At 43.3% G+C, this 22,438-nt stretch overlaps 1 protein-coding gene across 1 annotated transcript in view; it reads left to right on the plus strand.

The window, feature by feature from the left end:
* Positions 1-22,438, plus strand: part of PLEKHA3 (pleckstrin homology domain containing A3) — a 63,882-nt gene that overhangs the window by 22,594 nt on the left and 18,850 nt on the right. The window contains exons 2-6 of the mRNA XM_077448104.1: positions 9,103-9,219; positions 11,375-11,530; positions 18,661-18,797; positions 20,383-20,547; positions 20,935-20,978. Coding sequence (XP_077304230.1) covers positions 9,103-9,219; positions 11,375-11,530; positions 18,661-18,797; positions 20,383-20,547; positions 20,935-20,978 — 619 coding nt within the window. The remainder of the gene's footprint in view (positions 1-9,102; positions 9,220-11,374; positions 11,531-18,660; positions 18,798-20,382; positions 20,548-20,934; positions 20,979-22,438) is intronic.

Genomic DNA, 22,438 nt, shown 5'->3' on the forward strand with positions numbered 1-22,438 from the left:
AGGCAAAAAAATAAAATATTCAATGGGCTCAAAATGCCACTTATCAATTTCCTTAGGGGGTCTACTTTCCAAAATGGGGTCATTTGGGGGGGTTTTGTACTGCCCTGCCATTTTAGCACCTCAAGAAATGAGATAGGCAGTCGTAAACTAAAAGCTGCGTAAATTCCAGAAAACGTACCTTAGTTTGTAGATGTGACAACTTTTGCGCAAACCAATAAATATACAGTTATTGGCTTTTTTTTTTACCAAAGACATGTGGCTGAATACATTTTGGCCTAAATGTATGACTAAAATTGAGTTTATTGGATTTTTCTAATAACAAAAAGTAGAAAATATCATTTTTTTTCAAAATTTGCGGTCTTTTTCCATTTATATCGCAAAAAATAAAAATCGCAGAGGCAATCAAATACCATCAAAAGAAAGCTCTATTTGTGGGAAGAAAAGGACGCAAATTTTGTTTGGGTACAACATTGCATGACCGCGCAATTACCAGTTAAAGCAGCGCAGTGCCAAATTGTAAAAAGACCTCTGGTCATTTACCAGCAAAATGGTCCGGTCTGAAAGTGGTTAAACTAGGCGACAGGGAGAGGAAGGGTCCAGAAATAGTCAGCATGGAACATATTCCAGAGGGTAGTATTAGGGACATTAGTGGTAGGGTAACCAAAGCACATAAACCCAAGGTAAGTATAGTAGCAAGTCCCAGTTGCAATCTCGGAACACCCAAGAGGATATTATGTGACCGGTCAAAATATATTAATGCATTAAAGTGTTTGTTCACCAATGCCAGAAGTCTGCCAAGCAAAATAGGTGAGTTGGAAGCTCTGGTGCATCAGGAGAGCTATGATGGTGCCTATATTTAAAAAGAGAACAAAGTCTTTTCCAAGTAACTATAGACCTGCTAGTTTAACTTCTATAGTTGGGAAGATACTGGAGAGATTAATAAAAGATCACATAGACAAGTTCTTGCTGGAAAAACATATTTTCAGCAACAGACAGCATGGATTCATGAAAGACAGAAGTTGTCAGACAAACCTGATTTTCTTTTTATGAGGAGGTAAGTAAAACCTTGGACAGAGGGGTGGCGGTGGACGTGGTATACTTGGATTTTGCAAAAGCGTTCGATACAGTTCCGTACACACGTCTCATGTGTAAGGTAAAGTCTACAGCCCTGGAAATATCAGTTTGTAAATGGATAGAAAACTGGCCAAATGACAGAATTCAGAGAGTAGTGGTTAATGATTCTTACTCTGAATGGTCTAAGGTTATCAGTGGTGTACCCCAAGGTTCAGTGCTGAGACCCTTACTTTTTAATATCTTTATAAATGATATAGATATTGGGTCTGGGATTAAAAGTAACTTCTCCGTCTTTGCAGATGACACCAAGCTATGCAGTGGAATAACGTCCTTACAGGATGTCTCCAATTTACAAGCCGACCTCAATGCTCTGTCTAATTGGGCGACTATGTGGCAGATGAGGTTTAATGTTGAGAAATGTAAAGTTATGCACTTGGGGGCTAAGAATATGCATGCATCATACATGCTGGGGGGATCCATAGTGGAGAAGGATCTGGGGGTTTTGGTAGATCATAGGCTTAGTAATGGCATGCAATGCCAAGCTGCGGTTTCCAAAGCGAGCAAAGTCCTTTCCTGTATTAAGAGAGGTATGTACTCCAGAGAGAGAGAGATATCATTTTTCCCCTGTACAAATCATTAGTAAGACCTCATATGGAATATGCAGTTCAGTTTTGGGCACCAGTTCTCCAAAAGGTTATCAGTGAACTGGAGAAAGTGCAGAGAAGGGCAACCAAACTGATAAGAGGCATGGAGGAACTCCGCTATGAGGATAGATTAGAGTCCTGGAGAGCAGCCCTCATCCTTGGAAAATGTGCTCTCTTGAAATGAAGTGTCTCCCTTTATGTGATTTTTTACTTACAGCTAACGTCAAATGAAATCATGTTATGGTCACTGCTACCCAGGTGTTTCTTTACCTGAACATTAGTAATACGCTCTGCATGGTTTGAGATTACCAGATCCAACAGAGCATCATTCATAGTTGGGGCCTCAATAAACTGCACCATAAAATTGTCCTGTAATAGGTTTAGAGGAACTCAATTTATTGACTCTTGATAAGAGGAGATTAAGGGGGATATAAAGTTGATCCAGGGAAAATCCGATTGCCTCTCGGGGGATCAGGAAGGAATATTTTCCCCTGCTGTAGCAAATTGGATCATGCTCTGCTGGGGTTTTTTGCCTTCCTCTGGATCAACTGTGGGTATAGAATTGGGTATATGGGATTGTATGATATCATTTTTTTTTTTTTTTTTTTTTTTAATGGTTGAACTGGATGGACTTGTGTCTTTTTTTCAACCTGACTATCTATGTAACTATATGTAAAAAGACACACTTTCAATTTCTGGAGCATTTTGCAGATTGAGTTTGTCTCAGTAAGTCTAAACTGCAATGCCCTGGATAGCAGGAATATTGGAAAATAAATCTCCATATATACATAGCATTGTCGTGTGCCTGTCAGACAATGAAAGGCTCTGTCCTGCTTCTCAGGGTTGGGCGCTAGATAATCTGTTCTATGTTAATATCATAATTGGATTTGATGTGCTGTTTGCAGAGAAGGTTCTTTCCATTATTAGATTTTATCTCTATCTTAGAGGTGGTTATTAACTTGCAATGTGATTGTGTCTTTATTTCATAATTAGTTCTTGTACAGCTTGTATGTTTACATTCCGAAAACTGCAACTTGTCGCTCCTGTTATACTTAGACAGTAGGGACATATATAGCAATTAAAAAAAAAAAATAATAATCTAGAATATACAACTGCTAAACAAACCATTTTGTAATTAAATGGTATTTAAAAATGACCTTTCTTTTTCAATCTGCAGTGTACAGAACTTCCCCAGAAATTTCACTGATTTCCGCACTAAGAGATAAGTCAGATTTTAGGCATTTGCTGCAACAAAAATGTCATTTTCGGTGAGATTCTCCAAAAGGGTTAATCATTTCTAAAAGGATGCAGACACTGCAGCATTCCTCTATAGAACAAGGCAGGTGGATCAGCTGATTGATAATGAAAAAGTCAGGTGCAGGATTTTCAGCCATTCTTGTGCATTTCCCACATTGCTTCTTAATAACACTCCATTCATGCAAACCACTAGGGATGTCAATATAAAGTTAACACTCCAAAAATGGTTTGCAAAATGCAGTGATTGGCTGAATCAAATTGCATGGGTATTCACATCCATGCGATGCAGAAAAAAAAAAGTGCATGTGCATTATTTCATGTGGGCGCGGGTGCAATTTGAGCCGTGCAAAATGAATGGGCTCAAATCGCACTGCAAAGAATCTCATGTGTTTTGAACAGGAATGCGGTGCAATTCATGTCCAAATCACATATGCGATCTCCTGCACAGCAGCAGTGTGAACCCAGGCTCAAAGAAAGAGCTATTCCTTCACAACAGAAATGGGTGGGAATCTGCAACAACGTTTGTTAAATTTCCAGCAATGTACATTGATCACTCTTTAGGGCTCGTTCACATCATTAGGAATGAATGGTTTCTGTGTGTCTGCAGAAGGAAGCGCCTTTCCCTACTGGTGTGAACAAGCCCCTAAAAATGATGTGGAAAAAAATCTCTTCTAGCCACTTTCAGGCCGGACCATTTTGCTGGCTTAAGACCAGAGCACTTTTTGCAATTTGGCACTGCGCTGCTTTAACTGACAATTGTCGTGCTATGTGGCTCCCAAACAAAATTGACATCCTTTTTTTTTTTCCCCACAAATAGAGCTTTCTTTTGGTGGTATTTGATCACCTCTGCGGTTTTTATTTTTTGCGCTATAAACAAAGAGCGCCAATTTTGAAAAAAAAAAAAAAAACATTTTTAACTTTTTGCTATAATAAATATCCCCCCCAAAAATATGAAAAAACGTTTTTTTCCTCAATTTAAGCTGATACGTATTCTTCTACATATTTTTGTTAAAAAAAAAACGCAATAAGCGATTGATTGGCGCAAAATTTATAGCGTTTACAAAATAGGGGATCGTTTTATGGCATTTTATTAATAATTTTTTTTTTTTTTACTAGTAAAGGCAGTGGTCAGTGATTTTTATTGTGACTGCGACATTATGGCGAACATTTTTGGGACCATTGTCATGTATACAGCAATCAATGCTATATAAATGCACTGATTCCTGTGTAAATGACACTGGCAGTGAAGGAGTTAACCAGGAGGTGGCAGTGTAGTGTGTCCTAGGTGTGTGTTTCTAACTTTGAGGGGCGTAGCTGTGTTTTACAGATCACTGATCTCTGCTCCAATCACAGGGAGCAGAGATCAGTGTCACTTGTTGCTAGGCAGAACGGGGAGATGCTGTTTACATCAGCGTCTCCCCGTTCTTCCTCCCCGTGAGACGATCGCAGGTATCCCCGCGGCGATCGAATCTGCGGGACCTGCGGTCGGACTCACGGGGGTCCCACGCTGGAAGCGGCTAGAGAAATTGCCATGTATCTTTATTGCTTTCCTAGATGCAGGGACTACATATTTGGATGTGACCTCTAGCACTGTTGTAGGTGAAATCTGGTACTGCAGTGTAGCTATGCAAACACTGCTACAATACCAAGAACATCTGAAAGGTCAGATGACCTTTTTGCTGCAGTCTTCAATGTACGGTCACTGGTTGGGATCAGCCAATGTGTTGCAGACAAAACTTTTTTTCTTTTTCCCGCCAAGGTCCTTTTCAAAAGCACAACTTGGACTAATAGCTCATTAAATCCTGTACTGCAATCCAACTTTGTAATCTACCTATGTGAATCGCCAATGGCAGCTGCACATAATGTCCATGCTGTGTTTTTCCCAAAAATATTTTTATTTATTTTTAAGACTAACATACAAAATGCTTGAACATAGTATGTACAATAAAAAATGAAAGAGACAAGGCTAAATTGTACATGAAAGTCATTTAAACTATGCATAGACCTTAAGGCTTGATTCACACTAACACGTTTTTTGATGCATTTTGCAGAAATGCAGGGAAATTTTTTAACATGGGTTCCTATGGAACATGTTCACATCAATGCATTTTTGTGCCTCTGCGTTTTTGGAAAGGGTCGGGGACTTTTTTCATGCAAAATGCAGCGTAATAGAAGTCAATGAACCTGCATCAAAAACACAAGTACCGCTGTTTTTGCCGCGATTTGCGCTTTGCGGTTCCTTTTAAAAAAGAATTTCATTTTTTTTCACTGTATATAGCTGGTTGCTAAGCAACCACAGTGTAAAAAGAGAAGAAAAAAAGGCAAAACGCGGCTAAATCGCTGTAAAAACGCATGTACAAAAACGTGACAAGTACCGCAAAAAGCACTGCAAAAACGCTCAAAAGCAACATGCATAGATGTGAATCGAGCCTTAGAGAGAACGGACTAATACTAGGTCATATAGTAGAAAAAGTAGTTCCAAACCGATGATTAATTATTGAACTGGACTATAAAATTAGTTCTTGAACTCCACACTACTAGCTCTTCTTTTATTTTTATTTTATTTTTAAGTAGGTAAAGCTTAGTATTCCTTGTTTGGGTGAGTGCGATAGAGTCCGCTTGGGAGGGGGGAAGTAATACCAGAAATGGAGAGGGACTTGTGAAATGTTCCATATGAGACCTAGAGAAGATGTCATATGTGGTATATACAAAGTAGTCTCTGGGGTATAGCTCAGTGAAAGGGTTCAAGCAAATGGGTATATAGGGGGGAGAAAAAAGGGTGGGAGAGAGGAGTGTTTGGGGGGGGGGGGGAGACTGTCTCTTACCTCCCTTCTCAATGGCCAATGGTATGAAAGGAACTTTTTTAGACATTCACGCGAGTTTTGGAGGGGAACGGCCCTTAGAGGGGTAGGGTATACTGGTCATAAGTCTTGGTATTGTGGAAAGTGGACTGGGGGTTTAAAGAGGAAGTAAACCCAGATGAGTTTACTTCCTCTTTCATTCCCTGCAAAGGTAAAGCATAATGGACTACTATGCATCGCATAGTAGTCCATTATGTGTCACTTACCTGACACAGGAGCCAGCGAAGTCACCTCTGTTCCCTGTAGTCCGGAGCCTCCATCTTCTCGGTGGGTCTCGCTGCTCCTCCGCCGTCATTCGGCGAAGCCACGATGACGTCACTCCCGCGCATGCGCACGGGAGCCACCACTCGCGGCATATGGCCGTTAACTGCGGAGCGCTCAGTGCGCCTGCGTGCCGCTGTCTACGATGCATGCGCCGTAAACAGCGGTGCCTGTCTTTCGGGAAATATCTCCTAAACCGTGTAGGTTTAGGAGATATTTCTTGGACCTACAGGTAAGCCTTAATCTAGGCTTACCTGTAGGTCAAAGTTGTTTGTAAGGGTTTACAACCACTTTAAAAGGTCTGATTATATAATAGGGTCATAATTTGTCAGTACAGAGATCAATTGTTTAGTCGAGAAATCTCTGGAGTCGACTGGAAATGTGTCCAGCACTCCCATTTGGTTCCAAATTGTTTAGGAGTGTTGCGTGCAATGTGAATTAGCTCCTCCATTTCAGCCACTTTGTTAATTCTGTTAAACCATTCCTCCATTGAGGGAGCGTGGGGAGAACCCCAATGGAGGGGAATACATTGTTTTGCTGCATTAATCAAGTGCATCGTGGGCGCCAGCAGTCGGAAGGTGGCAGAGGCCATGTTGGTACACCTTGCACTGCTCAGCGCTAAACCTTTTTAGGCTTTCAAAATTAAACATACAAACAGCATCATAGATGTCATTATACTATATTTTACGCTCACTTTATTACTAAAATTACTGCGAAATTCAAGACGTAGCCGGGTGTACTAAGATGTTCGCTGCTGCTTTCTGACTGCAGGTGTTCTGTCAGATGAACAAACCTGGTAGCGGTGGAATGCATGCGCACCTATTCTGACGGGTCGCTGATTCTGACGGAACACCGGCACTGTAAGCTTGACCTTCATAGCGCATGCGCCGATGAGACCATTGGATGCATTCACTCTGAATAAGGTTAGCCTTATTATAGTCTTACCTGTAGGTGCAAGTGGTAGTACAGATTTTACTACCACTTTAACCACTTTAAGCCCCGGACCAATTTGCAGCCAAAGGACCAGGCCTCTTTTTGTGATTCGGCACTGCATCGCTTTAACTGATGATTGTGCGGTCGTGCAACGTTGCTCCCAAGCAAAATTGGCGTCCTTTTTTCCCCACAAATAGAGCTTTCTTTTGGTGGTATTTGATCACCTCTGCGTTTTTTTTTTTTGCGCTATAAACAAAAATAGAGCTATAATAAATATCCCCCAAAATATATATAAAAAAAACATTTTTTTCCCCCCTCAGTTTAGGCTGATACGTATTAGTCTACATATTTTTGGTAAAAAAAAAATTGCAATTAGCGATTGATTGGTTTTGCGTAAAAGTTATAGCGTTTACAAAATAGGGGATAGTTTCATAGCATTTTTATTAATATTTGTTTTTTTTTACTAGTAATGGCGGCGATCAGCAATTTTATTTTTTATTTTTATTGTGTCTGCGACATTATGGCGGACACATCGGACATTTTTGACACACTTTTGGGACCATTGTCATTTATACAGCAATCACTGCTATTTAAATGCACTGATTCCTGTGTAAATGACACTGGCAGTGAAGGAGTTAATCACTAGGGGGCGGGGAGGGGTTAAGTGTGTGTGTGTGTGTGTGTGTGTTTTTTTTTTTTTTTTTTAACTGTAGGGGGGCGTGGCTTGGCATGTGACATCACTGATCGCCTTTCCCTATAACAGGGAACAGATGATCTGTGACAGGCTCAGTAGGAAGCACGAGGAGAGGTTTGTTTGCACAGACTTCTCCTCGTTCTTCAGCTCTGTGACCTGATCACGGGACACCAGCGGCGATCGGGTTCACTGGTCCCTTGGCCACGGAGCTCAGGACCAGGTCTGGAGCGTGCCGCCGCATTCCCGACCCACGGCTGGGCACTTAAAGAGCCACGTACAGGTACGTGCTTGTGCCCAGCCATGCCATTCTGCCGATGTATATGTGCAGAAGGCGGTCTTAAGCGGTTAAGCAGTCAACTAGCCAGAGTGGATTTGATTTAAATCAAATCAATTTAAATCGCTAGTAAAAAAGGCTTTATTTATATCAAGTCGATTTAAATCATAATTTTTAAAGAGCAACTGTCATTTCTATCCCGCAGCGGCTCCTCCTCTGACCCGCTATTGACTCACCGACAGTCCCATTCACTTTAATGGGATGAGGCAGTGACAAGGTGAGGGATGTGGCAGCAGCAGGTGAGTGGATGCCCACTAACAGGCGCTGCCATAATGAATCTGAAGTGACAGGTGCTCTTTAAATGTAAGGACTTCTTTTTGCTGGTAGTTAGAATCTTAAGGTTAAAATTAAGGTTTTCTGTTTAGAATAATAAGCTGTCATGTTAAAACAGCGATATCAGAACAGATTCAATCATACAGTTTGTAGTGCACATAGATTTGCAAAACATTGGGATAAAGGAATAATCCTGAACTTTGTTTTATCTATGGTTACTATGAGATTGTGTGACTGCATCAATGAGGTGCATGTTATTGCAGCTTGCAGAGCTTGGATTCATTGAATGAGTTTACCAAAAAATTTAAATATTGCAAAATATATAGCCACATAACTAAGCTCCATTTCATGCTGAATAAACCGAATTATTAATGTATCTTAAATAGAAAATGATCTTTAGCTAGATTTTTACTCCAAAAGCAATAAAAAAAAAAATCATTGATTTTTATCCACCCTGCAACTAGCATTTTTAGAAAGAGCTCAGTAATGACAGTTCCACGTGTCTCATGACAGATTTACATTTATTGTACTAGTCTACTTACAGTGGCATATAGTAAATAGGGATTTAACTATTCCTGTCCCTAACTGAAATGTAGATGCAGATTTGTCATAATCCTTTTACAGAGTAAAGGTAAATGAAGAGTTAACATTTGAACTTTTATTTTTTATTTTTTTTTACAGTGGTATAGCATGTATTAATATTGATTTTAGTCTTTTGGGAAAAAAAATGCATGTTCTGGAAATCCTCATGAAACTGTTGATTGTTTTCAGGTTGGCAACCTCGCTGGTTTGTTTTAGACAATGGTATTCTTTCATACTATGATTCCCAAGATGATGTCTGTAAAGGCAGCAAAGGAAGTATTAAAATGGCTGTCTGTGAAATTAAAGGTAAGAAATTCATGATTATTCTTCAACATGCTGTAGAATACAGCAACAAAATGCAAAAAGTATCAATTCTTAGTAATCGGCCACATGTACTGTACATGGGAAGTGGCTGAAAGTGCTGCGGGTGATCAGCACTGAAAATGATGCAAAGGAAAAAATTTGTACTTTTATAAAAAAAAAAAAAAAAAAAAAAACACATAGTGGTTGTTTATGATAAACAGTGGTTTAGCAAAATAAATGCCAATCCTTTAGGTTTTACACATTTTAATGTGCCCTGTGATAAAATGTACATGAGAAAGCATAAATATTAACGTTCCAACTCTGGGACAAAAAAAAAGTGCCCCTTAGAGCAGGGGTCCCCAACCCCCGGGACACAAACTGGTACTGGTCCACGGCCTGTTCATAGCCGGGTTGCACAGCCGGGAGTGAATGGTGACTTGTGGTCTAGACGGGACTATCATGTACCATGGTCGTCACTCACCACCGGCTGTGCGGTCCTGCCACTTAGCCTGTGTGCTCTCTCCTGGGTCACCTGCCCTGCCGATGATGTCATTCAGTCAGCAGTGCAGGGGACGGGAAGAGCTGTAGATCTGGACAGAGAGCGGGAATCTTTTCATATTAACAGTCTTGTCTGTTCCCATCACACTCATTCCTGGGTCGCAAGGCTCATCTGTAGTGACTGAATTGGCTTTGGACTACATTTGAAGATCCACGGTGTGCTGGCGTATATGTGCATTGTTCATATTAACAAGCGTCCAGATCTGCAGCTTCTCCCGCCCCCTGCCCCTGCTGATAGGATGACATTGTTGGAGGGGCGAGAGACCTGAAAAAGGACAGACATGCTTATAACTGTGTCTGCACTGAAAAGCTAGGACTGCAGGGGAGGCAGAGAATGAAAGGGGGGCAATGACTGCAAGGGGAACTGTGTAGGGGGGACTGTGAGTACTAAGGGCACTGTAATGTAATGCAAACTGCACTGTAAAGGGGCCCTGTAATTATTGCAGTCCCCTTTAATTGGCTTTCACACCAAGCCGCGGGGGGCGTCGGCAGTAAAGCGGCACTTTTTTTAACGCCGCTTTACCGTCGTTTTAGTGCCGCTATTCGGCCGCTAGTGGGGCGGTTTTAACCCCCACTAGCGGCCAAAAAGGGGTGAAATCTGCCTGCAAAACGTCGCTGGAGTGTCATTTTGCCAGCGGTATCACAGAGAACAGCGGTGGAGGAGCGGTGAGTTCACCGCTCCAAAGAAGCTGCTGGCAGGATTTTTTGTGACGCCCGGCCAGTGCACCGCTCCAGTGTGAAAGCCCTCGGGCTTTCACACTGGAGTGAATGGAGCCGCTTTTTTCAGGCACTATTTTTAGCGCTGTAACACCTGAAAAACGCTGGCAGTGTGAAAGGGGTCTTAAATCACAGTGCCCCTTTTACAGTGAAATCCCCTTTACATCCCAGTGCCCCCCAGTGGGACTGTGGACACTGATATAAAGGGAGGACTGTGCTGTAAAGGAGGCTTGTGATGTGAAGGGGGGCTGAGGACCGATGTGAAAGCCCATGGGTCTCTGGAAAAATGATCTACCACATAACCACTCCCTGGTACCAAAAAGGTTTGGGATTGTGGGGGGCCAGTTACACAGATGGAGGGTATTATTAATTATATCTTTACTTCTGAACTTTACAAGCATTTAGCCATTGCAGTGTGATTGATGGGTTTGGCTTTAAAGTCCTCCAAGTCAAGAGAGTTGCTTGACTGGTTTGGCTCAGTATTAGTTATACTTGCATACAATAAATATTTTATTATGGGAAAGAGTATAATTGTGATAGGTATTCCTATTTACTGGAAAACCTCTTCCTTTGTGTTGGTTGCTCCCTATACTGCCTGATTATAGTTTTCTGCATTTGGCCACAAAAGCAATAATAGGACTGTGGCTTTGGCTGGCTGTACATGTGCAGAGCTCTCATTAAATATATTACAATATTTCCCCTGACCTGTGCAGTTTTTTGCATGATTTTTGCCTATGGAGTGAAAGAACCATTGTTGCCTAATTCTCAGGACTAACAGGGACACTTCATAATCGGATGCAAGTAAATTGTTGACTTTTTAAAAAATATCTGCGTTCCTATTGAATGAAATGCTTTATCGTATTTTTCCAACTTGTCTTTGCAGTTCACTCAACAGACAACTCCAGGATGGAGCTCATCATCCCTGGAGAACAGCACTTCTATGTCAAGGCTGTAAATGCTGCAGAAAGGCAGAGGTGGTTAGTAGCGTTGGGGAGCTCTAAGGCCTGCCTGGCTGATAACAGGACCAGGAAAGAGAAAGGTAAGTAGTGCAGGTTCATAGACTACAGTTAACCCTCCATGCTGGGTAGTGTTCTGCTAAGCATATCAAGCCTCCTTAAGCTTAATGTTGGTTTATTGTCCCAAGTACCTTTAAGGCTGCCAAGGAAAGCAGAGCTTCCTTTCTACGGACTCTTACACAGCCATAATTTACAGCATATGGCTATCCAGAGTATAATACCGATATAGTTGTCATTAGGAATGGGCTTGGGCATGTTTTGGATCCCACCAGGAAGCTGACATTACACATGGCTAATCACAGGCAGTGAGACATTTCCCGGTCCACAGCTGCACAGATCGGGAAATGTCTCATTGCCTGTGATTAGCTGTGTGCAGTGTCAGCTTCCTGGCAGCAGTCGCAGGTGGGGTCCCGAACATGCCGAGCCCATCTCTAGTTGTAAGTGCTGTCCTCACCCGAGCCGATTCTACAATCCACTTTCGGTCCGGGTGCTGATATCTTAACTAAGAAACTAAGGCTAGGTTCACACATGTCCAGTCTGAATTTCCCCTGCATTTTCACTGTGAATTTCCTAAGCAGCTGCTTAGTGGTTCAGCTGCAATTTTAGATGCAGTTCAGATATAACTTTTTAGAGCCGGCTTCTTTAACTTTAGCTAGTTGTTAAGGAGCGGGCTGGGAAGCTATCCGCTGTGTTCTTGATGACTCGTCAGCAGGGTTCCCCAATCCTTACCGGGCCCTTTTGGGTCTAATACGGATTTTAAGGGGAACCCCATGCCAAAATAAGGTAAATAAAACTGCATGGGGTCCCCCCCAAAATTTTATACCAGACCCTTATCCGTGCATGCAGCCTGGCAGGCCAGGAAAGGGGGGGGGGGCGACGAGTAAGTGCCCCACCCTCCACCCCTTAACACCATGTCCCCATAATGATGGGGACAAGGGCCTGTTCCCCACAACCCTGGGTGATGGTTGGAGGTCTGCAGGCAAGTGGCTTATCAGAATCTGGAAGGGGGCCTCCAGATCCCAGCCCCTTCCCCTATGTGAATGCATATGGGGTACATTGAACCCCTACTTATTTACCAAAAAAAAGTGTCAAAAAAGAAATAAAAACACAGACACCGTTTTTGACAATTCCTTTATTAAAAAAAAAAAAAAAAAAAAAAACAATGTCTCCCGATGTATATCCATGGTCAATCACGACGCCACCGGACCAGAAAAAATAAATAAAAAAAGAAGCTCCGCTCGTGACAAAAGCTTTTACCGTCTGCCTGCTCTGCAGTGTGACAGTTCTTAAATGGGTAAGGAGCGGGGCCACCTGGCGACGACACCTGGTGGCATTGCCCCCCTGTGACGTCACCGACCGGTGCATACTGGGTCGGTGATGTCGCAAGGTGGCGGTGGCACTATGTCACCAGGTGGCGCCGCCCCTAAGCTATTTCATAACTGGCACCTGAAGGAGCAAGCAGACGGCGGTAGCCGCTTTCGCAGGTGGAGGTGTTTTTTTTTTTTTTTTTTTTTTTTTTTATAAAGGGATTGTCAAAAACTGTCTGTTTTTATTTCTTTTTGACACTTTTTTGGGTGAATGAGTAGGGAGAACACTGTACCCCATGCTTGATGTTTGTTCACGTGGGATCTGGGGGCGTCCAGATTCTGATGAGCCCCCTGCCTGCAGACCCCCACATCCACCGCCCAGGGTTGTGGGAAAGAGGTCCTTGTCTCCATCACATGGCGCGGCAGGGCAAAGCCCTCCTACCCCAAAGCAATTCCCCATGTTTAGGGCATGTGTTCCCATAGAAGGCAATAGCCTGGAATATGCATCTGAACCGCACCACAGTGCTCTAAAAAAAACGCACAGGACTTTTTAAATTTGCAGTGAATTCGCAACTCTGGCTCCATAGAAAGCCGGTTTAATTAATCCCCTTTGGGTAAAGTTCTGCTTTAAGATTTGGAGCCAAGAAGTTGTCGCTGGGTTTTCATTACCACCAAAAAAGTGAGCAGAAAAGTGAAACCACAACAGAGTGGTAACCTGACCTTGGGCTAACCCTAATTTTTATTGATTAACCTTCACTCATGCTCTAACCTTACCCCTCAAATAGCTTTTTAACACTAACCCTAATCTAGTTCTAAAAATGAGCAGTAACTCTTTAATTTAATTCCAGTACTTCTGAGTATGAAGGTCCATGTAGCTAGTTCCATGTGACTGTTCCAGAGGTTATTAATTGGCCAGCACAGTGACATGGGGTCTGGCAGAGTCGTTGGCCTTGTATAATAACTGAAGCAGCTCAAAGCTTTCACAGGGCTGTCTTTGGTAAAGGATGTTAAATATAGAAGCAGAGGAACAAAGTGAGTACTTACACTGGTTTACTGGTTCAACCCTGAAATACAGCCTAAGCTAACAAGGGTAATTCCCCTAAGTTAGTATTAGGCCTTGGGTCAAGTTGATCCTGGAGTGGCAACAAGCAGCTTTGGAACCCCCATGTCAAGACTCCAAAGAAAGCACCAGTAAATGTTGCTTTTTTTTTTTTTTACTTGGTGAATTCAGAAAACAAATTGCATAGCTGTTTGTCCATTAACAAAACAGTATATAAATAAATTCTGTGTGAGAGGGGAAAATTGGAATGTTCTGCAGATCAACTGTGTGACTGCAAAAAATAACTCTTTATATGATCATTAGATGGAGGTGAGGAGCATGCTTGGTTGGTTCCTTTGCTAGTTCGCTCCATCTAGTGGCCATAATGCATTTTTTCCCCCATTTACACATGCTCAATCTGCAAACAATATAGCCTGAGAACAAAGAAAAATTCCCAACTCAACTTGCCAGCCTGCGATAAACCAAATTGTCCTATCTAACATTTCATGTTAAAAACAGGGATTTCGTTTGCACACATTTGCAAATACATGCGTATCGTAAGCTGCAGAGGCGACGACACAGCACCCCAGTGTACACTGCAGTCCTAACGCTATACATTTTGTGTTTTTTCCAGCCTCTGTGGCAGGCTGGTTTCCTGTCCGGATGTTCAGGTCCACTGAAGTCCACAGTCAGCTGGACTTTAAATATCCAGGAAGAGACCACAGCAGGGCTCTGTTTTTTTTTTGAGACTCAGGAAGGAACCTGAGTGAGAGGAGCTCTGCGTATTGGACTGAAAAGGTTTGCTTTACCTCATGTTTTGTGGGCGACGGGGACCAGCCCTGCACTGTATAGAGAGGAGATTATTTGTTTATTTAGTGCCAGACGGGAAGGATTTAATTTACTGTTTTTATTTTATTTTGCAAACCTTCTGTAGATAAACCTGGCATCCGCCAGATTTTTTAAAAAGTGCCCACTTGCTGACTGTCATTCAGAAAAGGTGATCCCCACAAGCTAATTCCCCCCACACGTGGTGGATTCAGCGGGCACTTTTCTGAAGATGGAGAACATAAAGGCTCTGCTACAGGCCAATGCAGCTCAGTGAGAAACCAACTGCCAAGTTGCAGAGTTGCAACAGGCGGCCGCTGCAGCACAACAGGCGGCCCAGCAGGAGATGAACTGGCAGTTCACAGAGGCTCTGCTGGAACTGAAAAAGTGGTCCGCACCTCCTGTATTAGCAGAACCAAAGATGGTACGCGCCTCATACCACCTGCAAAAGATGACACCGGCGGATGATGTTGAGGCATACATTGCTACTTTCGAGAGAGTTGCTGTCCGCGAGGGATGGCCAAAAGAGCAGTGGGCGGGTCTGTTGGCCCCTTTTTTAACAGGAGAACCCCAAAAGACCTATTTTGATCTAGAACCCAATAAGGCCCAGGACTATGAGATTCTAAAGACAGAGATACTCGCACGCTTGTGTGTCACCATGGCAGTCTGGGCCCAGCGCGTGCATCAGTGATCCTACTCCAGCAGCAAGCCACCCCGTTCACAAATGTTTGACCTGGTCCACCTCACCAGGAAGTGGTTGCAGCCAGAGACCTCGCATTGAAAAACGTGTGTTATTTCAGTGGATGGAAAGCCACTGACAGCCCTGCTAGACTCTGGTAGTGTGGTGACCCTAGTCAGGAATGATTTTATAAACCCCACAAAACTACACCCCAATACTACTACACCCCAGTACTATTGGGGTAATTTGCATCCATGGGGACACACGGGACTACCAGACAGTGGTGGTTATGGTTGATACCCCCTGGGGCAGTGTAACACATTCAGGGGGGGTGGTACCTTCACTGCTTCATGAAGCTTTAGTGGGGAGAGATTTTCCCCATTTTTGGAATTTATGGGAGAGCAAAGGGAGGCTGGTAGATAGAGCTCACCCTGCTGGGGAAGTACAGAAACGCTCACTGGAACCCTTTTTGCGAAAAAGAAGGGGGTGCTATTGGTGGGATCGAGGAAGCTGGAGATCCTCTTCCTTTCCCTGTCATGGCTAGGGAGCCGGAGGAAATGGAAGCTAGCTCTCCACCGGAGGGTAACGAACAGGTGAACACCTCTGACACTGACAATGAGAGTAGCCAGAATGTGCTACCATGACTTAGAGATCAGGAGAGAGGATTTTTGTACCAAGCAACTGCGAGATGCCACCCTCATGAGATCCAGGAAAATGTTAAGATGTTGGATGGGGAACCCGTAGACCCTAACTGGGGGTGTCTTTCCCTTACATGGGCATTAAAAACAATTTCTAGATGTCGCCAAACAAACATGTGAAGGAGAGGCCACCCCATATAGAAGCATCATAGAGCATGTTTCCTTGATGCATAATCGAATCGCAGCTGTCCTGCCCCTGGTGCGAGAACATATGGTGCGAGCACAGGAGGCCCAGAGAAGGGTCTATGACCGGGGTGCCGAGGTCCATACTTTCAGCCCTGGGGACAGAGTGTTAGTACTGGTTCCCACTGTGGAAAGTAAGTTCCTAGCCAAGTGGCAGGATCCCTTTGAGGTTGTCGAAAGGGTGGGGGTTGTAAACTACAAAGTATACCAGCCAGGGAAAAGGAAGCTGCACCAAATTTACAATGTGAATCTCTTAAAGCCCTGAAAGGACAGAGAGACTTTACTGGCCACCTTCACGCCCCTAACAGACTGGGTACCGGAGACACCTGGCGTCCCCATAACGGATACCCTGTCCATGGCACAACAAAGTGACATTAGGGCATTTGTGCATAATAATAGAGACTTTTTCTTCCCCTTACCCGGACTGACCAACATGATCCAACATAATATAGTGACAGAACCAGGGGTTCGTGTAAATGTGAAACCGTATAGAATCCCAGAGGCCAGGCAAGAGGCAGTTGTGAAGGAAATAAAAAATATGTTAGAGTTGGACGTGATAGAGTCCCACAGTGAGTGGTCGAGCCCCTTAGTGCTGGTCCCAAAACCTGATGGCACTATCAGGTTTTGTAACGACTTTAGGAAACTCAACAGTGTGTCCATTTTCGATGCATACCCGATGCCCCAGGTCGACAAACTCATGGACAGGTTAGGACAGGCTTGCTACATAACGACCCTAGACCTAACGAAAGGCAATTGGCAAATACTGCTAACTGAATCGCACCTGCTCCGTGTACAAGCGGTGACAGATTCACTTAGGAAAGCAGGTCTGACGGCTAACCCAAAAAAATGTGCCATAGGCCTGGAGAAGGCCAAATACCTTGGGTACATTATTGGCCAAGGAGTGGTCAAGCCACAGACCAATAAGGTTGAGGCAATTCAAAAATGGCCCCAACCGATCAATAAAAAACAAGTGAGGGCCTTCCTGGGCATTACGGGGTATTACAGACTGTTCATACCCAACTTTTGCCACCATGGCCGCCCCTCTGACCGACTTGAGGAAGGGTAGAGGGTCGGTCATGGTTAAGTGGAATCCCGAAGCCGGGGAGGCATTTCAGAATTTAAAGCCAGCCCTTTGTGGGTTACCAGTACTAGTGGCCCCGGACTTCAGCAAGGAGTTTGTTGTACAGATGGACGCTTCTGAGGTGGGCTTAGGGGCTGTACTGCCACAGAACAGGAATGGTGAGGAGCACCCAGTTGTATACCTGAGCTGGAAGCTGAACAAGCACAAAAAGAACTATGCCATCGTAGAAAAGGAGTGTCTTGCCATTAAATGGGCCTTAGACTCCCTGAGGTATTACCTACTGGGGAGGTCATTTAAACTGGTCACCGACCATGCTCCCCTAAAGTGGATGTTTGACAACAGGGAGAAAAATGGCTGTGTGACAAGGTGGTTCCTGGCTTTACAGCCCTTTCGGTTTACGGTGACCGGGAAAGTTCCAAAATGACGCAGATGCCCTCTCTCGCGTGCACTGTATGTTTGGGTCAAGTGCTCAGCCACAGGGGCTTGAGCAGAGGGGGAGGATATGTGACGGTATGCGAGGTAAGATACATGATAACAGGTACATTTCACCTCACATTCGTTCCATTGTAAAGGACTAAACCAGGATCCGGCCTCTGTGGCAGGCTGGGTTCCGGTCCGGATGTTCTGGTCCACTGAAGTCCACAGTCAGCTGGACTTTAAATATCAAGGAAGAGAGCACAGCAGGGCTCTGTTTTTTTTTGAGACTCAGGAAGGAACCTGAGTGAGAGGAGCTCTGTGTATTGGACTGAAAAGGTTTCCTTTACCTCGTGTTTTGTGGGTGACAGGGACCAGCCCTGCACTGTATAGAAAGGAAACTATTTGTTTAGTTAGTACCAGATGGCAAGGATTTAATTTACTGTTTTGTTTTATTTTGCAAACCTTCTGTAAATGAACCTGGCATCCGCCAGATTTTTAAAAAAGTGCCCGTTTACTGACATTCAGAAAAGGTGATCCCCACAAGCTAATTCCCCCCACAGCATCCATAGTAGGAGCACATATATAGTAATGGATAGATTGGGGGCAGGTATGCCTGGAGGGAGCCTACTCCTCAAAGGCACAGGGGTTCACTGGACCCCCAGCAAATAGCACAATGGCAGCGAAGGTGTCCAGTGCACCCCCTCACCAAAGAAGCAACGGTACAAATGGCAACTGCCCCAATTCTCCAAAACAGCAATTGCCTCCAATATACCCTGAGAACATTTGTTTTTTCTACATTTGCACAGAACATCCCATATTGATGGACAAACAGCTAAGTGAATTGAGTTTTTCATAAAGGCATCCCTTAGTTTCAGCCATTGTTTCATTTACAGCTAAATAAATGAGTTTTATTTACATTTGCAGAAATCAGTGAAACCAATGAATCTCTGAAAACCAAAATGTCAGAGCTGCGGCTGTATTGTGACCTGCTCATGCAGCAGGTACACACCATCCAGGAGTTTGTTAGTCAAGATGAGAATCGACCATCGCCCAGTGCTGAGGTATGAGCTGTATTGCCTGTTGTGCACTTCAAACCAGATTATCAGGAATAGATCCTGCAAATCTATCTATACCTGGGTATATATCTATTTTATTATTTTTTATTTTTTTTTAAGTCAGAGTATTTATTGACTGCTTTGCAGATTGCAGTTTAGCACCCTACATATGTATCTTGGAAAGCGAACGTAATTCATAATTCTTAAAGCAGTGGAGCACATCTATAGCAAACAGCATTGGGATGCCCAATAATAGGCACATTTCCTACCAAGAATCAAAATGAAGGAAAGACTGGCACTTTTTAAAATATCAGACCACTGACTACTGAAGCAGCCCATAAAATGAATCCATTCCCCCAACAACACATTCAGTGTTAATGGAGGAATCCCTCTCACAGCGTAATTGTGTTCTGCCAGCTGGCAGGACACAATGATAAATGCTAGCGGCTGTAGCTGGCAGTAATCACATGTAAAAAATCCAACAGACTGGTTCTCCCCAACTTGTTCCATCGATCAACTCGGGTACAATCAGCCTGCTTATACTTGGATCAAGTCTCGGCGGTCTTCACTGAACTGGCCGAATTTCGATCCATTTATGGCTGGCTTTAGTCAAAGCATAGTAAATCAACATTTCAATGACATGCAGGTCCCTTTTTATTAATGTGTTTTTTTAGATTCGCTGTCCAGTGACCTGTCAAGTAGTGAAGGAAGGATAAGGATGATGGCACTGGGACTTCTCAAAAACAATTCAGCATTGATCATTTCAATATGGATATCCTGATCTCTATAATGGAAGCAGCAGGAAGAGTAAGCCCTTGTACACACGATCGGAGATTCCGACGGAATGTGTCCAATCGGAGCGTTTTTCGGATATTCCGACTGTGTGTGGTATGCATCGGACTGTTTCCGTTGGAATATCCGTCGGACCAAATTTTCCAACTTGCCGGAAATATTTTCCGACAAAATGCTCCGATCGGACATACTCCGATCATGTGTAGAGAAGTCCGATCGGACAAAGTGCCACGCATGCTCAGATCAAATTCCTACATCAAAGCTATTGGCTACTAGCCTGAACGTAGTCCCATCGTAACGAAATTACATCATCACGTTCTGAAAGATCGGATTTTCCGACAACTTCGTCCGACTGTGTATATGCAACAGATTCGGACAAGATCCGTCGGACAAAATCCGATGGATTTGGTTGTCAGAATCTCAGACCGTGTGTACAGGGGCTAAGAAGTTGCTGAAGTGCAGAGTTCTCATTACCTGAGAGTCATAAAGCTTAAAGCTCCGTTCGCATTTGCGTGTCTTCAGAGTTGCACGATTTCCAGTGCAGTTTTGGAGCGTGACTGATTTGAATGGGTGCCATTAAAAAGAATGGGGGCGTTCTTGTCATGTGACTTTGATGTCCAAAGTACCATGACAAATTGCACAAGTGTGAATGGAGTCTAAAGTATTTGGCAGGTTATTCAGCTGACTAGCTGTTCCAAAGGTGAAATGCACATTTCTATGTTTATTTTGTCCAGCATTGGTGTTTGTATTTAGTGCCATTGTGTAACTGCCTATTTGTGTGTGTTCTTATTTCATATAGAACATGAATGAAGCATCTTCATTGCTCAGTGCAACCTGCAACACCTTTATCACCACGCTTGAAGAATGTGTCAAGATTGCAAATGCCAAATTCAAACCAGAAATGTACCAGCTTCCTCCTCACGAGTCCTTGGTGTCTGCTGTGTCTCCTTCTCCTATACAAATGGTAAAGAAGAAATACCAGGCCATAGCGGTATCACGCAATGATGGCAGAAACTGCTGGGTGCCCTTTATGTGTTGGGCATCACTTGAAATTAATTGTATACGTATTCGCATAAAACTGATGGTGCTTTTTATTCTCAATAAGGTGAGCTAAATAAAGTCAGGGCATGGCTTAGGACTACTCTCGACTAGCTTTGCATATGTAACATATGAGAAGGGTACAGTTTTAGTAAATTCCCCTCTGTGTCTGACCCTTGAGTTGTAAATGTGTTAAGTGTCACTTGATATTTTACTAGGTTTAAATTGGCTGGCAAGGACCATTACACGTTACTTTGTGCAACTTCATATTTAGAAATGGTAGATTTCTGAATTGTACCTTCTTGTTTTGTAGATGAAGAGATCCATGAGTCACCCAGGCACCTACACTTCAGATAGGTGAGTATGAACACATGTGTACTACTACATATGGATTAAGTTACCAAGTATATTTAACATTTAATAAAAACAAACCCAAGGATAGATCCAAGGAAAAAAAAACAAGCTTTACTCACTCAGATACCAGGATGCCTTGATGAGGCTCTGTGGCTCACGCATGTATTTGCAAATGTGTGCAGATTAAACCCCTGTTTTAACGCATACTGTTAGATAGGTTGATTTGGTTGTCAGTGGGCTGGACGGTGAGTAAAGCTTGGTTTTTTCCTTGGCTCTATCCTTGGGTTTGTTTTTATCATATGTAGCCTTCCTATGCTACTCACTACAAAGGCCAGTTATAGGTGGGGGTGGTGGACACCTTTTTTGTTATAGTTAACATTTAGGCTTCCTTCAGACCTATGTGTTGCAGTAATATGCAGTTTACTACAACAGTAACACTGTGAGCAATACATTGCAGTTCCATTTATTTAGAACGGCACCCCAATGCATAAGTCCAGTAGGTGCCAACAGACTCGCACTGCAGCATACCAAAATGCATCTGGCCTGCAGTGTTGTGAGCTACTTTAAAAAAAGGTGCAGGTCTGTAGATTTTTTTTCTTAATGCAATACATTGTTAGTCATTCTTGATTTAAAGAGGAAGTAAACCCTGATGAGTTTACTTCCTCTTTGATTCCCTGCAAAGGTAAAGCATAATGGACTACTATGCATCGCATAGTAGCCCATTATGTGTCACTTACCTGACACAGGACCCAGCGATGTCACTGCTGTCCCGGGTAGTCCGGAGCCTCCATCTTCTTGGTGGATCTCGCTGCTCCGACGCTGTCATTCGTCGGAGCTGCGATGACGTCACTCCCGCGCATGCGCACGGGAGCCACCACTCGCGGCATATGGCCGTTAACTGCGGAGCGCTCAGTGCGCCTGCGTGCCGCTGTCTACGGCGCATGCACCATAGACAGCGGTGCCTGTCTTTCGGCAAATATCTCCTAAACCGTGTAGGTTTAGGAGATATTTCTTGGACCTACAGGTAAGCCTTAATCTAGGCTTAGCTGTAGGTCAAAGTGGTTTGTAAGGGTTTACAACCACTTTAATGGCTGCCTTAATGTAACACACACTAACTTGCATGCAGTAGTATCACAGTAGAATGACATAGTGTGTAGGGAATCTTAATCCTTTTTTTATTTGCCCTGCTATCCGTTTGATGTGTGGGCTGTAAGGATTTAGTAGGGAACTTCCCAAAATGGCAGGCAGTATGTTGTTCAGAAACCTAAACTGAACTCCAGCTTGGATCAATGTAAGTACAGTGTCTTGAAAAAGTATTAATGTGCCTTGAAATTTTCCACTTTTGTCATGTTACAGCCAAAAACGTGAATGTATTTTATTGGGATTTTATGTGATAGATCAACAGAATGTGGCACATAATTGAGAAGTGGAAGGAAAATGATAAATGGTTTTCAATTTTTTTT

The sequence above is a fragment of the Lithobates pipiens genome, unplaced genomic scaffold, assembly GCF_037356315.1.
Source record: "Lithobates pipiens isolate NorthernLeopardFrog02 unplaced genomic scaffold, aLitPip1_a1.2 Scaffold_22, whole genome shotgun sequence".
NCBI lineage: Eukaryota > Metazoa > Chordata > Amphibia > Anura > Ranidae > Lithobates > Lithobates pipiens.